The sequence below is a fragment of the Petromyzon marinus genome, chromosome 42 (assembly GCF_048934315.1).
Source record: "Petromyzon marinus isolate PM22_M1 ecotype Great Lakes invasive population chromosome 42, UKy_Petmar_22M1.pri1.0, whole genome shotgun sequence".
Classification (NCBI taxonomy): Eukaryota; Metazoa; Chordata; class Hyperoartia; order Petromyzontiformes; family Petromyzontidae; genus Petromyzon; species Petromyzon marinus.
Window position 1 is genome coordinate 10,306,674 of NC_133708.1, and position 19,549 is coordinate 10,326,222.

A 19,549-nucleotide genomic window follows, 5' to 3' on the forward strand; every position below is an offset into this window, starting at 1 on the left:
ATAAATAATCGAAGCATACTAATTATTAATAATATCATACTAATTATTAATAGTATTACTGTGCTTGTTTTGAGTCTCAAGACTCGATTGCAGGAGGGTCCTGCCAAGTTTTCACAGTAGAGGGGGGGGGGTGGGTGTGGGTAGGTGATTTTGCTCCGTGCTTTTATGTTGCTATATATAATCCCAATTGAGTAATTTGCAGGTAATATGTCAACATGTTTATTGAAATATATTAATAATATAAATTTATGCTGAGTGGCTGCTGCTGCTGTGTCATGTGCAGCTCTTTGAGATATTTGACGAAAATCGCTCTATACATGTAAATAGTATTATTAACAATGGATTGTTCACAACCATTTAGATTGATATGTATTTGGCTATGGGGATGAAACCAGAAAACCCATGCGTAACATGGGAGTGAGCGTTCAAACTCCACGCAGAAAGTCACCCGAGTAGATCATGGAAACCATACTCTCGGGTTCTTTCGGTAAAGTCACGTAGATAGAAAATAATAATAATAATAGAACACAACGTTTCGGTCGCAACACAAGCGTCCGTCATCAGGTGAGAAAGAATGATCTGCTGTTGTGGCTTTATATAGACACGGGAGGGGTTTTGCAGAGTAAAATTAGCATGTCAATGAGATTTAAATCTGACGGACGATTGTGTTGCGACCGAAACGTCACGTTCTATTATTATGATTTTTACTCACGCGACTTTACCGAAAGTTACCAGAGAGTATGGATTCCTGCAGTCACGACAGCGTCAAATCAACATTATATAATGGAAACCCATGGTCTTTCTTGCGTCACGGTACGAGTGTCTCCAATGTGCCACCCGCCCGCCACCCAGTGACTGTCGTCACAGCTCCCGCCTTACCTGCAGAGTGCGGCGGAGGGGCACAGATGAGCACCACTCCCTGGCCTTGTCGCACGGCCACCGTACCGCGATGCTTGGTGCGAAAGCTCTCCAGATCTGGCCCAGAGGGGATACACGGCCACAGTCAACGGTTTACTCGTGCTGCGGTGGCAATTCGCTGATGGATCTGGAGAGAGAAACCCGGCATCGCTGTATGATCCCAACGGAATAAGCAATTAATACTCCTCTGATTGCAGCGGCATAATGGGGGCCCGTGGACCGGTTCAAGCACCGCGGAAAGGACGCATTTCAACGTTGTTCAAGGTTAATAAAGCATTTTGGTAAGGAATTGGGAGGCTCAAGATAAAAAAAAAAAGTAAATCGGCAGCACAATTTTTTTTCAGCAGCTCCAGGGGATTTCTATCGTGCTGAAGTTATCGCCCGGGCACACCGAAGCAATTCTTGTGATGTGAATCTCCCACCAGACACGACAGCCGTTTTATGGTCGCCACCGCTTGGTTACTCGCGCCAAGTTTCACCGGCGATGATAAACCGCCAATGTCTTGTGCAACGACGCTTTGAGACTCCAGCTCGGGCTTAGTATTTAAATGTTTTTTTTGTTATTTTATTTGTATGCGTACACATGAGGCATCTCATTGAAGTGGTGACAATTACTATGTTGAAGAAAATTGGATGGTTTTATTAAATTGCGGAGGGTTTCTGTACGTTAAAGGAACGTGAACGCGTAAATCAATATTCTTGCCGGATCAAAAAACATTTTTTATCTACCTTATCTTGTTAGCGCCTTGTGAAGGATTGTTATCAATAAAAAAGCATCCACTGGGTTGAAAATTGGATTCTCCATAATGCGCAAGTTTATAGAGCAGACTGTCTAATTATTGGCTGTGGTGTTGTGAAACACAACTCCGGTTGAGAACTGTCGTCATTACCAATATTGCAGCCATGTTGAAGACAAGGAATGCTTAAATTGCAAACTTGCATTCGTTGTATGATATCAGTATTATCCGATTTTTTTTTATTTTATTCTTGAGCGTTATTTTTTATTTTCTCTCAGTGATATCCATTCAGAGCGACCCCCTGTGTGTCAAGAGAATGACCCGCTGAAAGTGGATATCAGAGAGCTACCTCTGAGATCCCTTCAAGTGGCCTCTTGACCTCTAGTCCACACGGTTTATTCATAGGGAGCTGCCCAGTTTCGAACCCAGGAATCATGGCAGGGCCAGGTCTGTGCTCTGAATTCTGAGCCACCCTCTCATCTCTTAACGCTTTGTTGCTTATAAAAAAACAAAAATCTGCCACGTTTGTAATCATAGATGATACCTACTAAGTGCATAATATAAAAACAAATACTTCCTCTAAAGTGCCTGACATCACAACATTAATTGTTCGTACATTATTTCTATGAAGAATTCAGTTAAAGGATTACACGAATATTGATGTCCGTGAAGGTTAATAATTTATTTCCAATGTATTTGTATTTAATCGTCAAATACGAGCAATTTAAAAGCAAACATATACCGAGTGGTGACATTCCCCTGATTATTTTTATTCACTAGTTTCAAACGTTGTCTTTTTTCCCAAGTATCTTTCGATTCCCTTTCCTGGTATCGTGTTACAAGATGAAGACATTTCAATCCGTAACCCTGCCAAGAAGCAGCACACCACTTACGTGCCAGCGAAGACGACAATGCAGAACTACTGCGACTGCAGCCACCCATTCCTCACACTTGTGGCACACTTAATATATACTACCCACAAATAGAACTTTGCATATTTCAATCAAACGAAAACGTCTTGATGTTTTTATTTTCTTTCTCCCGAGCTGGCATACGCTTTATCAAGCTTGAAAACAAATATATACTTTTTAGCCATTTCATGTTTTCGTGTATGTGTTGTTATGTTGTTGCCAATATCACGTGAAACTCTGGTGAAGAGAAAACGTCATGATGCTGGGTAAGTTTAAGAGCAAGGCAAGATATTGACTGGCTCACGAATGTTTCTAAAACATGCATATTGTAACTCATATCTCAATGCAAACAATCAATGTAATAGGTTAAACATATACATGAACATACGGGGTGGTGGCGGGTTTAATGACACATTCATATTTACGCAATCTCACTCATATGAACAAAACAGGACAGAGAAAGCACAAGTCAACCTTTCTTTCTAGATTTGAAGTTTCCATTGCAACACAAGCAATCATCATCTTGTGATGCAATGGAAACGTGATTTAATTTATTTTATATTTTATACCTACGTGACTTTACCGAAAGAACCAAAGAGTAAGTCAACCTTTGTTTATCGCCGCCATCCTTAATATACGTGTTGACGTGGACTCTGGGAGTCGGTGCGAGTGAACAAAATATCTGCCGTATTATCCACATTATAAGATGTACTTGCATTCCCCTGTATTCTAAAGTTGGAGTTTCATCTTCCTCTTCGCCCAGATTTGTATCAGCTTTACTGACTCCGGACACGAGTTTGGGGTGAGTCTTGTTTTCCGGAGCATCTCATAATGTGGAGATTAAGGCAAATATAACTACTGTATATATTTATAGTTTTTGTTACTGCCATTGGCAAACCAGCATGAGTCCATCAGCTCGCCACACTTGAGGACCGTAAGCGTGGTAGACTGCCCAGATTTGAATACGGATGCTGGCTCAGTGCTTCCAGAGAGTGTGATCCCCCTTTGCAACTAAGCGACCTCGGTGTACTGCCTTAACTTGACAGTCCACTGATGCTAGAGAGACGGGGATCCTTCAGGCACGTAGCAAGTTGTGTGGCTTCGCATAGACATCACGTCAACTGTATTGTGTGCAAGAAAATAAACCATTCCGATTACAGTGGCAACGAGGATGCCGAATGAATGTGTCACAGAAAATAATTATCAACAGCCGGAAAGCCTCGCCAGATCATCACCATCCATCTCAGTCTTGTGATGTTGCCTATACACAGGCTATTATTATTATTGATGTTGCTCCGTCTTTGTGGTGCTCATTCTCTTGAGCGTGCTCCCTACTTTGACTGCCATTTCATCAGCAGGTTCATCCAATGGCCGTCACTTATTTGCGGTGTATCCTGGTCCACATGATGTCTCTAAAATGTGTTCCTTCTCTGATCCATGTTTTCTTCCTTCTGTCTCTCAGTGTAATTTCCAGCATGGACCTCTCCATGATTCTCTGTATGTTGCGGCAGCCTTTGATCAATGTTCTTTGTCAGTGTGCATATTTTCTGATTCACGTGTTAGAGCCGGCAATGTAAAAAGTTGAGGAATTTGGTAGAATTACATAATTCAGAGAATACGGTATGCACACATATACATACATATTCGTACATATTAACTTAGAGATTTACGCTGCTATTGCATTTGTCTGTGACTGATTCACCAAATCCAAATGCAGCACACAGGGCAAATTCACGATGCTGAAGGCAGACAGGGATTCATCCAATTCGATTGGCCGATTTTAAAAGGTCAGGTGCACGCGACTACTGCATTCCCCTTACAATTTCACCTCTGTCCCACGGGGTTACTTTTGAAATCGGCCTTTTAATGAAAGAGCTGAAACAAACATTTTCAGAAGAAAAAAGAGGGGGTAAAAAGTGAACATATCCTCCGCCATCACGTACGACAAAGGGTAAATGGTTCAGCCCTATAATTGCCTGCTCACAACATCGCTGGCGGAAGAGCCTCCGCTACGGAAACCTCCGAAGGGCACTTCTTTCAAGGTATTCGGGCCTGCTCGTCCACGCCTGATAAAACTATTGTAAGAGGTGGGGAGCACACACACTTTACCCCACCACGTGCAGCTGCAGTGAACCCATTTACGCTGCTGGGTGGACAGAGGCGGGAGGGTGGTGGCGGAATTCAAGAAACTTGCACCGGTGTTTCAGAATCAGAATCTTTATTCAATCCTGGGGGAATCCAACGAGCTATGAAGCTCTCTTTCACAAATGTCAAGCTGCAATCGCCGCACCTAGCGATGGAATTGAACTGGCGAACTTGGGATTGTTGCAAGTCCAGTGCCCTAACTGCCGCGCCAATGTGGCAGCATCCCTCGCTTATTCGTACGCGTAAATGTGACGTTGCTTCAGGACACATTCCCCACCCTGTTTGCATGCGCTAAGCGCGCGTTCGTTCCCCGATCGAAATCGATCCTGAAGCTTTTCGCGCGAGTGCCAATTCCGTGCGAGCAACCGCCGAGCGCCACATCGTCCAGTTCTCTCACCGCCACTCCTTGGCAGCGTCTCGTGCAATGTGCATCACGTTGGGAAAGCATTCGTCCTTACGCGCGCCTATCGTGAAATGTAGAATCCAGATGAATCGACGAAATTTACGCATCGTTGCACCTCCATTGCTGCAGATGGAAAGTATCCGGCCAATATCCATCCTTCACGGGGTATTTACACTGTGTTTCTCCCAATTGACAGAAGGCTTTTTTGTTTAATAGAATGGCAACACGCACTCGCATTGCATCCTACCGCAACCAACTGCGAGCATTCCTATTTTACTCGTGGGCGGCGGCTGCTGCAGCAACAAGGGATTTGTCAAAAGTTCCGGCCGCCTTGAGCTACGGATCGATGCCAACAACCCCTGGCCAGATCGTGCATCTGCCCCGGCAACTAAGCAAAACTTCTGTTGTTGTTGTTGTTGTTGTTTGTTGTTCCTGCTGTTGTTCAGTACTCACAAGCAAACTGCAGGGAAGCCTCTCTGCTCCGCACGGTCCCCACGGCATTGGAGGCGAGGCAGTAGTAGGTGCCGGCGTCTTTCCCTTCGGCCGGGTGCGAGATCACGAGCCCCCCGCTCACGACGCCGTAGCGACCCCCCACAGACACCTCCGTGCCGTTTCTCATCCACCTGACAGACAAAGACAAATGCCTCCGAGTTAATATTTGTCCCCCCCTCCCCCACCCGTTGCCGAGCACAGGGACGAAGTCTCCCCAAAAATGCCAAGCTGCCCAGCAGCAATAACAGCACGGTCGGGGTGATATTTTGACGAGAGACAACACGTCCCTGGACACCTAATTGGTCAGCCATGAGGTCGCAGTTGTGTCTCCAAGCGGGCAGTGAATGGCTGCACTCTGGTTGTAAAGTAGCATTTGACGCACACTTGCATTATTGTTGGTGTGAACTATTTCCGCCTTTCCATGCTTAGCGCCTTGATAACGATTGTTTTAAGGGCGCTTTTATAAAAGTTAAGTGATTCTAATTATTACCACGACTATTAATTAAATGCATTATATAAAATGTTATCCGAGTTAATATCAGGCAACATTAAACGTCAAAGTGGCAATGGGTTTTTTTTTTACATGATGTGATGCATGGCATGATATTAGTCAATCGCCTGTTTTTTTGCTCAATAATTAACCCGTTTCAGTATTGTTAAACTGATAATCCTGAATGCAGAATAATGGCAGTTGCTGTAGCGATAGCTGCTGAATGGCATGGCATGGTGAAGAATTCATTCTTAACACGCTGCATGCACCACTCTCTTTACCGCACAGAGTATCTGAACGTACACATGCATTAACCAATAAAAACATTTGGTTAATCGGTTATAATTAGACTCAACTGAAATATCAGATAAAGTAACGACTAGCATGGAGCTGATATGTGTGCACGATCACCGACACCGTTTTGCCATTGCACAAGATCAAAAGTCGCGGTATTTGAGCAGATTTTGCGTCATATCCAGAGCTCAGCTCTTGAGCGAGAGCTGAGTAATTCCACTAGGAATGTCGTCAGCCATTCTGAAAAAAAAAAAGGATTTGGGATGATCTGACAGGTCAGCACATTGTCTTTCCCGGAAACATTTTGTACAACCTGTCCTCCGAGTATGGGGAGACACTGAAATCCCTCAAAAGGCATCGTTGTTAATGCACTCAGGGTATTTCACGTCTGGATGTTACACGTACTCAAGAAGTTACGAGCGGTGCCTTGTTAATGGCTGTGGATTGCTCCGTACAAAAGTGCTGCTTTAAGCCAAATTCGCTTCTGTCAACAAACTCAGATTATCCGTCGGCTCTTTTGAGCACTGGCAAGTTATGAAAACAGTCTCCTGGTGCGCACACGCCTCAAACATCTCGCATCCAAGAATTGTTTCCATCCGAATGCGCACTCGTTATGAATATTTAATCTCCAACGAAATGTGTTCCGTCGGCTCGGCCAGACTAATGGCTTATTTCATAAGGGATTCGATTTGTGTCAGTTTACCCAGCGTCAACACCCCGCCCCACTGCCCTCCAACAAGATCCAATTTTGTTTATTCTCCCTGCATGCCCCCCCCCCCCACCCCCTCACCCCCACCCATCCCACCCCCAAATCGTTATATTCCTGCAATAATTAAATAATGCCATCATTTTGAGCTTCTTCACTCCGTGTGATTTGTTTCCGTTTCGACGAACAAAATGGCCCACCTGGTTGCTATTATTTCAGCACCTGTTGGACGTGCTGTTCGAGTGGGAGGGCAAGCCGAGTTTGTATATATATATTTTGTTTAACTCGCCCTTGTTTGAATATGGAAATCACAGGAATTAGCTGGCAAAACTTATTTCAAAGCAAATCCAATTCCCCCACCCGCCCCAGCATGACTATCGCACATTGTCCGTGTGTGGCTGGGTGGCTGGATGGGTTGGTGGGTGATTTGGGTAGTTGGGTGGCTGGGCGAGTAGGAATGGGTGAGTGGGTGTGTGTGAGTGGCTGGGTGGGTTGGTATGGGTAGGTAGGAATAGGTGGGTGGATATGTGTGGGTGGGTATGGGTAGATAGGAATGGATGGGTGGGTATGTGTGGCTGGGTATGTGTGGAGGAGTGGCTGGGTGGGTGGGTACGGGTAGGTAGGAATGGGTGGGTGGGTATATGTGGGTGGGTATGGGTGGATGGTTGGATTAGTGGGTGGTTTGGGTGGGTGGGTGGCTGGCTTGAATGGTGGGTGGCTATGGATGGGTGGGTGGGGTGAACCTCTGCGGAGTCAGCATGTGTGAGAGAGCCCGGCGTCGGGTTCACTGGCTCAGAAAGCAAATCCCTTCCTCGGTATGCTGCGCTGGGCACTGCAACGCTGAGCTCGCTGTTCTGCAGACACTCGCCGTGTTCGGATTCCCACAGCAGTGGGTGCAAAGATCCAAGCCATTGTGTGTCGCTGTTGTCGCCACTGTCAGCACTCGCCACCTAATGAGTTCAATGAGCCGGTCTGCTGAACATTGCGCTAATAACGCAGGGCCTTCCGTAACATTAAACGCAACTCCGTGGACGGCGTTGGCATCGGCGAGGAAGGGAAGGTTGAAAATGCATGACTGGTCTTATCGAAACAAATATAAGACGAGGCTTTACCCTTTCTGGCAATAAAACAGGAGGTGTTAAGATGCTCAAGCACCAAATATATACCTTTTGCAAAGAATAGAGTTTGCATTAACCACACGTACTTGTAGCAAAACAAGTAAATAAACAAGCTCCGATAATATATGCCTTGTCTTTGAAACGGAATGGCCTACACCTTAGATAGCCTTCTTTATAGCCCAGTGTTAGACCACAGAACGCCAAAAGTACGAAGTCCACGCAAGTATCAAGGTATGAATAGCTTGGGTTGAGCAGTTATATCTATGGGATCATTATGATACTGGCAAAAAAGGAACTATAGCTATAACTGGTAGTTGTCATCGACTGTTGACAAAGGGGCCGCGGTGTTCTACAGACATTGTCATCATCAATAGTCGTGGTCAATCCACTGCTGTATGAAGTCATCCCCAAGTCACCACCACATCTCACAATCCTGCAATGTAATAATGCGCCTAGCACCTGAACATAAATTTACGTCATCACTCCAACTCCTCAGTGGACGTGCTCTCATTGATTCCGTTCTAAGGCAGTGTCCGTTGGTGTTGAAAGTGGGAAAGTTTTTCACCTTCTGTTTTGTACATTAGTTGTACAATGTGTTATGTACTTATGTGCGTGCAATACTCTATAGAATATCAACTATTGTATATTAATCTAACTGGCCAGGTGGCTCATTCGTAGAGCTAGTAGCTCATAATTAACGGGTTACGAGTTCAAGTTGTTGGTGACTCAGCTCATTATACCTCCAGGGTTAATTATAAAATTCAGTACCACTTTGTGGGGGAGGTCAACAACAGTTGCCCTTTGTAAGGGACTCATCCCCATCATAGGAATGTCGAATTTCCGTCACTGGCTCAGGGATGTGCACAGGAGATGAACACCCCCACAACACGTATGAACTCAGAAATGTTGTTCGTACAAGATTAAGGTAAAAAAAAATAAACCCTGCAATGACAATTGACGTATCCTCCAAGTAATAATGTACTCCGGGAGGTAAGGCGCATTGCCAACTTTGGCCTCGAAAATTCACGATAAAAAAAACCTGCGTCTCGGTATCAGTATCACAATCATAATATTTATTTTCATTGGAGGAATCCTATGAGCTACAAAGTTATTTTTCACAGATGTCCGGAGCATGCGGTCGTTGTAGAGTGTGTGATTCAGGAATATGTGTGAGAAATTCGCACCATCAAGCGTTGTAAGTGCAACGTCAAAAAAATGGCAAGTCTTAAACGTACAAAAAAAAAAGCTAAACCCACACGTATGACCACCGAGAGCTACATTTTTTTTTTTATCAGGACAAGAATTCAAGTATACAAAACAATTCTGCCATCACAATTAAGCTCACACCTTCACTGGCATTTTCCATCCGTCAATTTATCGAGCCCCTTCAATTGTCTCCCCTCACCTGTACGTGGGGGAAGGGTTCCCCTGTGCCTGGCAGCTGAAGACCACCTTCCTTTCCGTTGATTCCACCGAATACATCACGTCGCTGGGCTCTTCCACGAACACCGGCCCATGCTGCCGGTTGTCCTGGGCTGCAAAGGAAAAAAAAAAATGTAAAAACCGCACGCTGGTTCTACACGAAGCGTCCCCGCCTCCTGCCTCGAGGGTTCGGCTCGGTGCTTTTTTGTTGGCGATTTGGCGTCGAGCGGTGTCGTTTCGTCGGTCTCAGAAATCCGCCCCCCCCCCGCCGAAGACTCAGTGCGCGAAGCAAACAGCGTCCAACTTCACGAGCGGAGTAGTTTCGTCTCGTCAGTCAGTCGACGTTTTCAAAGGGAAAGGGCGAAAATGTCAACGTGCAGAAACTTGCGACAATAAAAACGCGTGTTTGGCGCCGTGTGTCGAAGTGCACGCGGCATCATTCTGCGTCGTACGATGGTAATTAGGCAATTTACGATTATTATTTTTTTATTTTGACCTCAAACTTTCGTGACTGCAGTAATTCATATTATTTGGTTCTTACGGTAAAGTCACGTTGATAGAAAAAAAAAAAAAACATGATTTAAATTAAAACCATGACGACGACCGCTTGCATTACGATCGAAACGTCGTGGTTTTTATTTTTACTATTGTTATTATTATTAGTTTCTATCTACGTGACTTTACCGAAAGAACCAAATAATATATTTTTTTTATGTTGTAAATTTTAATTAATTGAGCTTGGAGGGAGGTACAAACTCTTCAGAGGTCACCTCAACATTGATTTAGCGCTACTACTATTACATCGGAGCGCATGGGGTCACATTGTTAGCTTATCACAAAGAGTATAAAATAATTTAAACAGTCCCCGCTCATGCCTCTGTGCCATTGATCCTTTGTGTCTTTTAGTTCTTCTAATTTTCTTCCCCACCCGTCTACCCATCCCCTCGTTATACCCTCATTTATGTTGTATCTTCTACGCATTTGCAAAAGGAAACTCCGCACCCATCTTCCGTGTATTTGACAGTCGCATTTCGGAAGTCGTGGCTTTTTGAAGCAATTATAAAATAATTTTTTTTTAAGTCAAGGCGCAGCCCCGCAATTGTTTGCTCATATCCACTGCTGGCGGAAGGAAACTCCACTAGCGGGAGCTCTAGAGAGCTCCGATCGAGGGATGTTTCGCCTGCTCTTCTACTGCTGGCCGGATGTCTTGCAAGAGGTGGGTGTACCCACACTTTATCGCACCACTCGCGAGCCTACCGATCGACTATCTGTGGTGGAAGCCACTTATACCGGCTGGGTGTGCGGAGATGGGGAGGCGGGATTTAATAAACGTTTTATCATTGCTTTAATTGCCTACCCGGGAGATCGAACCAGTAACGTCTAGATCGCAAAATCTAGTGTGCTCGCTATGACACCATGGCAAAATCACGTTTAGGCGATTGTTTAAACTAAAAATGATTGTCCTTAATGTGGAGGTGGCATGGTGACTCAGGTCAGAGCGATACAAGCAGCACCACTGATATTCTGAGCTTGGAACGTGGTTAGTCACCCGTGATTAAACTGGGCTTCTCAAGTGTAATGCGTTTATAATCACAGCCCAATGACCAATGACTACATGAAACGTCACATTCAATGTGTGTGGGTTTTTTTGTTGTTGTGTGTGCATAATTTCGTTCAATTCCAGCCCTAATAATGTACGACAAAAAATGGTTTATCATGTAGCAGGGGGTATGGGAAAGTGTGCCCCTGGTGTTTTCTAACAGAGGGCGGGGGTTTACACTACTCTGCAAGAGTCGCAATGAGGATTCTCCGTCTCACAACACGAGGCTGATAGCACAGTTGGAATATAATTGGAAAATTTTGAGAGGAGAACAAGTTCCAATTTGGTATAAAAAAAATCACTTTGAAGACGAATGCTGTGCAATATTAATCATTGCAGGAGAGGAAATGGAGAGCTCGGATGAGGCAGAGCGATAGCAAACATTCAAGGATCAATTTAACACGTAGGCTTTCGCGACCAATATTATCCATAATAGAGGTTTTTTGGGGGGGTAAGATCGCGTAAATATTATATTTATCTTCTATTTACGATATCTAACCCAAAACGTCTATATTATGGGTACAAGGATCAACCAAACACTTTGCAGAACAAGGTAGTGACACCTGATATTTATGTGTGCATATCTCATGATTATTTTCGCACAGATCATAATCTCAACAATGTCTGATCTCCTTTGTGACTATTGTAATAATTAACAAGCCAATTGGAAATTGGGCAAGAGGTACAGAGATGAGAGTGGAATAAAAGAAGAGTATCCATTATAGAGGTTTTGGGTTAGATCGCGTCAATATATAATTGTGTTGTTAAAACCCGCCACCACCCGACACAGCCAACTAGTAAGAGTTGTCACGTAAACAGAACGTGCCAATTCGTCACTAGTACATTTACCGGTGTGCTGTACTAGTGACGAATGTGCACGTTCTGTTTACGTGACAACCCTTACTAGTTTGCTGTGTTGGGTGGTGGCGGGTTTTAAGTACACATTAATATATTTACACGACCTAACCCAAAAAAAACCTGTGTTATGGATGATTTTGGTCGCGAAAGCCTCTCACGTGTTAAAGAGAAGAGTAAATGAATTCGTTATTCACCTTAATATAATATCTCAATAAACCTTTAAATTGGGATAATGCACATAATAATAATGACGTCAATCCACGATCGGATGAAGGCCTTCCCATGCCATATTGATAAGGTGAGTTTTGTTTGACCATACTTCACCACGCTGCTCAGCGCGGTTTGTATGCTGAACTTCTTTTGCACCGTACATAGCCAGCCGTGCAAATCTGAGGTTGCAGAGTAAAAAGGACAGCGGCACTAAATACAAAAAGCAGTTTTTTTAAGAAATTGAGCTCTCAATTTGTTCAAGGGACAGGGACGGGCCATCTGGGATCAACTACGATATTTCTCGCCACTGAGGATAGCCGTGGCCCGGGTATCCACGAGGTCGCTGGGATTCATGGTGCAGTCCGTTAACCACTGAGCACCACTGTTGGCCCCTTCATTATAGTACACTACATATATCTTAAGTATAAACAACTCACTATCGTTTACACGTCAGAAGGTTCCACGACGCTGGAACATTGCAACAACAATCAGCCTGCGGCTGCATCCCACTATTCAGAGCGAAAGTTGACAAAGAGAAAGTGTGGTAATTATTTAGTTTTAACATTGTGGTTTATCTTTAAACTGGATGTGCCGAATCCTCGCCCACCTCTGCAGCAGTTTGAAGACCTCAATTCTGAGGGTACGAGCGACTGACGTGGCCATGTGGTTTGAAGCTTTTCGTGACTGCAGGAATCCATACTCTTTGGTAAAGTCACGTAGGCAGAAAAAGAATAGATCACGACATTTAGATCGCAACACAAGCAATCGTCATCAGGTGGGACAACCACAGCAAGAAAAAAAGGTCGTGATCTATTATTTTTCTACCTACGTGACTTTACCGAAATAACCCAAGAGTCAGGCCATGTGGGTTAATTCGTTGAATTTTCAGAGTTGTTGCGAGTTTCTAATTTTTATGTAAACAAAACAAGTTGTTTACATTATTGTGTTTATATGTATCTGTGCTGAAGGTTGGGAATGTATATTGCAAAGTATATGGCAATTATTTTTGTATGAATTATCAAAATAAAATAATCCTTATAATTTTTTTAAGCAAGGCTCTGTGGTTTATTGGAAATATTCTTCGTGTATGGTATGCTTAAACCCCATCTCTTCTCCCTTCCCTATCTAACTCTTACTCTCTACCTCAGCCCCACAGCTACGACCAGGCTTACCCCTATCACTACCCCTACCCATATAACTACCCCTATAACTACCCCTATCACTACCCCTACCCCTATAACTACCCCTATCACTACCCTAACTCCTGTCATTACCCCTACCACTATAACTACCCCTATCACTACCCCTATCACTACCGTTATCACTACTCGCAGCCCACTTAATTTTTTTTCACTTTGAAGGTTTACAAAAAAAAACACGTTTTTTTAACCTTACTTTCACACCTTCTGCATTCGTTAGAGGAGTACACGTCAGATATGAGATTGGGTTATGACAGCAGCCTTACCTACAAGTTGACTAATGAAGGCCAGCAGGAAAGGGAGTTCAGTCTGTGGCATCATTCCGACTGATTTGCAGTGAAGGCAACGTCATACAAGTGCCAATTATTTTCTTGATTCTGGGAGTTCAAATCCTGCGGGGGTGTGGGAGAGGGTACAGGAGAAGCGGCATATTCCATCAGCATCGGCAAATTGAGCAAGCCAGACACACATTACAGGTAACATCAGGAGAAACAAAACAAAAACATGTTATTGAACGTTGCATATATCCTGAGGGTGTATGTGGCCACCCAATGTCATGTAACAGTGGCTTCCTGTCTAAGTGAGAATGGAGTTATGCTCATCTTTTCGGCCAATGGTGGAAGAGCTGGAGTATTATTTTATTTCCAAATGAAGCAAAGACAAAATTAACTTAAAATAGTGGGTGCTTTGTGCAGTCATTGGTGACCAGGCTGAGTCCATGAGCTCGCTGAGCTTGAGGACCCGGTTTAGTTATGGGTTGCTAAAACCTGCATTCCTGGACAGTATCTCAACTGTGCTGAGCTCAGTGCTGTACCCTTTGAGACCCGTACTCACCGTCTATGCAGAATGGTATTCTACAAAGTCACCTCCATCTAACGTCAAGCTAAGTCTTATCCGAATGTATAAATAACACACTACCGTACAAAAAAAAATCCCTTTTTCACTAGCATACACAAGCCAATCCAGCGTGGGCACTCGTGGGTACAGGGTGGGTTTTCCACTGGCTGTTCGCCGTGCTGATTTTGGAACAAAAATCGCGGCACGCTGGCCTCACAAGGCGTCTGAATCTTGCTCAGATCCAAGCAGGGCCGAGGGCAGTGCTCACAACGCTCTTATTTCGCTTGACGTCAGTCGGTGCGCCAACGACACCGCTTCACCTCATCCGTGGAAATCCCATCAGGCATTTTCCGTCATTTCGGCTGCCAGTCCGTTGTTAGTCTTGGCCATCTGCCACCATTCCATGTGCATCTTGTGCTATCCAATGTGCCTTTTCTTTGCTCAAGACTCATTATGACATCTCTCACAAGCATGTGAACTCTACTCCATATGTTCCTCGTATTGTCCTGCAGTGCAATTGAAAGCACTTCCCTGTGCTTCTTTGCAACGCTTCTCAGTGTCCGTTGCATACTCTTTGTCAATGCCTGGTGATTAAAATCGTTCTTATCTAGGTATGTTGGTATGTTACACTAGTATGTTGCTTTTCATTTTTTAGTTTAAAAGCAATCACGCTGTCAAGATGCTGTTGCTGTTTATTTTAACCCTGAGCCAAGCCTGTGTTGCTGTGTTAAGGGTTTGGGAGAATAATAAACATTTCCCTTTTTCCCAAAGGGGCTCTTAAGCCTTCTGTGCCACCTGTGCGTGGCTTTAAAACATTTAGCGGTGTTATTTTGCAAAGGAAGCGAAGCTTTCAGTGAGTTGATAATGCTGCATCCTTCACAACCAAAACGTGGCAGACAAAAAAATTCGCTTTGATTCAAGTTTCTGCCGTAATGTATTACTAAAATGAGGCATGCCTGGTGGTATGGCTATTATACTGAATACAAAAGCTCAAAACAAACAAAACGTTTGTCAATAACATTTTCCAAAATGGATATATATATACACAGATATATAGTGCAGGTGATTTTTTGGAAGTGGCCCTTCTTTCATCGTAGATAAATGTGTGTCTTTGCTATGCACAAGGGTTAGGGATAGCCGAGTACTCTGGATAGCCAAAGTAATATTACAGAACTGTCCCTTCCGATGCTAAATGCTTTCTGTTAACACACCCACAATTGCATGTGGGCTTATAGGCAACATTAATTGAAATTACCCTTTATCTCATAGCACAGGCTAAGCACCATTGCTCTAAAGGTCACCTGTTTTATATATATATATCCCATTTATGGTGGCGCTATTCACAATTGAGAAGAGTTTTTTTTTGTTATTGTGCTTCTACACGACTGCCAACTCAGTAAAAAATAAATAAACCATGAATGCACATTGTAATAAATACCCAAATAAATAATGTGGTTAATAAATTATTGTATGCTTTATTGGGTTGGGGGGAAAAAATGAGAATGAATGGGTGTGCTGTAATTTGGACAACACGATTGCTATTCATAGCTTATCCAGCTCTCTGTATTCATCAGTTTAAAAAAAAACATGATTTGTGATTTCGAATTTATGGATAGCAGTTTGGTGCATAACGGTGTGAAAATCTATTTTAAATGGCACTTGGGCAAAGGGAGCTGCATGCATGGGGACTGCAGTTCTAACAAAGTGCGAAGAGCAGCTCTGAAGGCTTAGGGGAATGTCAATAAATCAATGTTCTCCTTTCTCCACGCGGTTAAAAGGCATCTTCGCACAAACCACCTCCTCACGCTGCCGCTTGCCGTCGTCGCATCGAACAATCGGTTCATGACTTGAATTGTTGCCCGGTTCTAACGTAGGTTATGCAAGGGAGGTATTCGGGCGCTATTATCTTCAAACGTGGCGAATCTTTTGTCCAACAAGCTGATTCCAGCCAGTTCGGTTTTTAATCGGTCGGCTACATTTAACTCGCAAAAAAATGCTTCGTGGATGTAAAATCGTTGGAATCAAATGTATTAATAAATCTCCCATCAACAGGTAAATAAACGTACAATTTCAGGCAGTTGGTTGACAAGTTACTTAATTGTTCAGTGGAGTAAAACCAATTTCTATGTGACGTTATATATTCAAGATGCGACATTGTGTATGAGACATTACATACCATGCGTTTTAGATGACGTTAAAATATTTTAAATATATACATTCACCCCACGCTCGGGTATGTTTCTGCATAAATCTACACTAATGACTGCACATACACCCTCCAGGAAAATCCTCAAGGATACAATGGTAAGAGGTGCACAGTTAAGATGTAAAAATATACCTTGCAGTACTTAATTTTCCCTGTATCCACAGAGACGGCTAAGGATTGATGATGCCACTGGAATAACCTCAACGTGAACTGCAAGGTAAAAATTTATATCAGCTGCTGGCTCATACATGCACAGAATTTGCTCCAGAGATGCCAAGCAGCCAACTGAGAGTTGAATTTACCCCAAGGAGGACAAGTACAATATTTTAACAATGCCCTGTGCAAGTTTAATAAGACGGAGTGGTTTGGTACTACTGTTGCAGCGTCCTATTTCACACAAATTGCCAAAGAACCGCAGCAAAGTATTTTTGGGCAATAAACAGACATTTTTGAGAGTAAATGTGTGGGGGTTTTTTTGTGGGGTTTGGGCATATACGTGGAAAAAAAATTCCCCTTCACAATAAAAATGCAATGTGTATTAGTTTGATTAGTGCTGTGCATAAACACACGTGTATTTCCTGGGTACCAGAATTGAGAATCTTTTTTAAAAAATGTTACGAAGCATAAGACAATATGTATAATTATATGTAGAGCCAGTTATTATGTAGGAGATGGGGGAGAAACATTCCTCAAGAAATATATACTCACTATACTGATTTTATGTTTGTGGTGGGGGGAATTTGTAACTTTGATCTGCAAAAGGATACACATGCTAGAGGTTTCTTCCTGATACTCTGAGTTGGAAATGAGAGGCACTTTAAATACACTGGGCAGGGAGGAGGCAGGCCCCTGATGCACTAAATTGTGAAATATTATCTAGGAATCCAGATTTCCCCATACCATTTACCTAAGTAGATTCACCACTCAAATCCCATTATATAATATGTAAAAGTGATTTCCTGGTCAATTGACCAATGAGGCTGTTGCTCATCTCCTCTTTACAGCTCTGAGCCAGTGGTAGAAATTCCTCATTCCGATGTCTCTCATCGCTTTCTGATTGATCACAAGGCACTGCCTCTACCACCAAATATACTTACGAGCTACCTGGCTTGATTCAGTATTGCCAATTCTCATTATAATATTTTTTTCCCAAGGAAATTATTTGCTTGTTATTATTGCTATTATTTTACTGACGATGTAAACAGAATAATGCCAATTATTTACCCCTGAAAAATCTCACCGAGACTCGAAATATATATATTTTTTAAGGAGGGCCCTGTTTTGGGATGTTTGGCCAAATTTCGTGAATTTTTTTTGTAAGGAAACCAGAGTACGCGGAAACAAACCCACGGACATGAGGAGACGACACTGAACACTGCTAACCGCCTTGCAGGCCCAAGCCTACAATACCTGGAAAGCCCTGGAGAAATTACCTATCCAAGCATTAACCAGATTTTAAAATCAGATCTATTTAGGGCATGTTTGTTTTGAGCCATTATCTTCCTAAAATAAATAGTTTTGTCCCAGAATCGACAGTATTGCTGTATGTTTTCCTTTGTATTTGCGTGGCATTATCCATACCTCACGCGCTTTCTCGCAGCAGTCCGAAAAGATAACGTATGGAACCTTTAGCCACAGGAACCGTTTAATCACAATAATCATCAACCATGGCCAATCCGCTGCTGGATGAAGGCCTCCCTAAACCGGCGCCATCTCTCACGATCCTGCGAAGCGATAAGCCAGCGATCACCGAAACATGACCTGATTTCATCGCTCCATCTCCTCGTTGGAAGAAATTACATTTCGTGACTGCTGCTTCAATCTTACTCTAGATGATCGTCTATCATCCCTTCGACTGAGATGTTCTGCCCAGGCTCACTTTCCTTTTTTTATAAATACATTTAAATGTTTCAATATTGTCATTCAAGAACCCAGAATACAAAAGTAGATTTCAAAAAGAGGGGAATAAAACAGCAGGTATTTTTCAACAAACTCGGCGTAATGCACCCTCAAAATTAGACATCGATCGAGGGTGTATGGGCTCGCTGCCCAAATGTGGGTAGGAGTTACGATCGGGCAAAGTATATTAAAATAAAAACTATTTTAATAAAAAAAAACATTTGTTTTATTTTATCAGGGAAGGCCCACTGAGCTATATAGCTCTTTTTCAGAAGTGACGTGGCCACAAATGATAGCTCTACGAAGTGGCTCATCAGGTGGAAATTTATAGCAGCCGAATAATCTAAACGAACCTTCATTCTAAATGTGGAGGGAAAACTGGAGGAACTGGAAAAAAAAAGCACGTGACCACGGGAAGAGACACGCACACTCCAAATATACTGGCTTCGGGGTCAGGATCGAACCCACGACCTCGTGCATACCAGGCGAGGTTGTTAACAGCTCGTCACTGTAGCATTTAAAGAGGAGTGGAGAAAATGGATGAATTGGGAGGGGGGAGGAGGAAGAACTCACTTTTCTTAATAGTTTTGAGGACTTTAAATTACATTCTCTCATCCGTGTGATCCTCATTCTGCCCCTAAATATAATTTCAAGCATGCTTTGCTCTATGCGCTACGCTTGCAATTAAATTGAGAGACAGAACAAGGAACACATGAAATCAGTATTTATGAACCAGGTTTTCAGACGAATTACTTCCCCGCAAATTCAGAGAGACAGACATATACTGACACATCAAGAGTCGTATTTTTACTCTGAATATACTAGCATTTCATGAGGAGACATTTGCCCTCACCATGTAAAAAAAAAGCTTAGTGAGAGTAATTGCTTGAACATACAGTACATACATTTTAACCACTCTACGCCAACGGATACTTACTAATCACTATAAGCAGGGTTCCATTTATTGAAACAATTAATAAATTTCACTATCCTTTGGTTTCCACGAAAAAAATACCTTTACATCTATCTTAAATCACCACAAGCGATATTTAACGTGTGAATGAACTTACAATGGCGGGAAGGTATAAAAAAGTGTCCAGTTTT

At 43.1% G+C, this 19,549-nt stretch overlaps 1 protein-coding gene across 1 annotated transcript in view; it reads right to left on the reverse strand.

Moving 5' to 3' along the window:
* The window catches only part of LOC116951115 (contactin-4-like), a 158,362-nt gene that overhangs the window by 92,821 nt on the left and 45,992 nt on the right, over positions 1-19,549 (reverse strand). The window contains exons 2-5 of the mRNA XM_032969528.2: positions 13,770-13,895; positions 9,620-9,749; positions 5,568-5,737; positions 880-975 (exon numbers count right to left, since the gene is read on the reverse strand). Coding sequence (XP_032825419.1) covers positions 880-975; positions 5,568-5,737; positions 9,620-9,749; positions 13,770-13,824 — 451 coding nt within the window. The 5' untranslated portion in view covers positions 13,825-13,895. The remainder of the gene's footprint in view (positions 1-879; positions 976-5,567; positions 5,738-9,619; positions 9,750-13,769; positions 13,896-19,549) is intronic.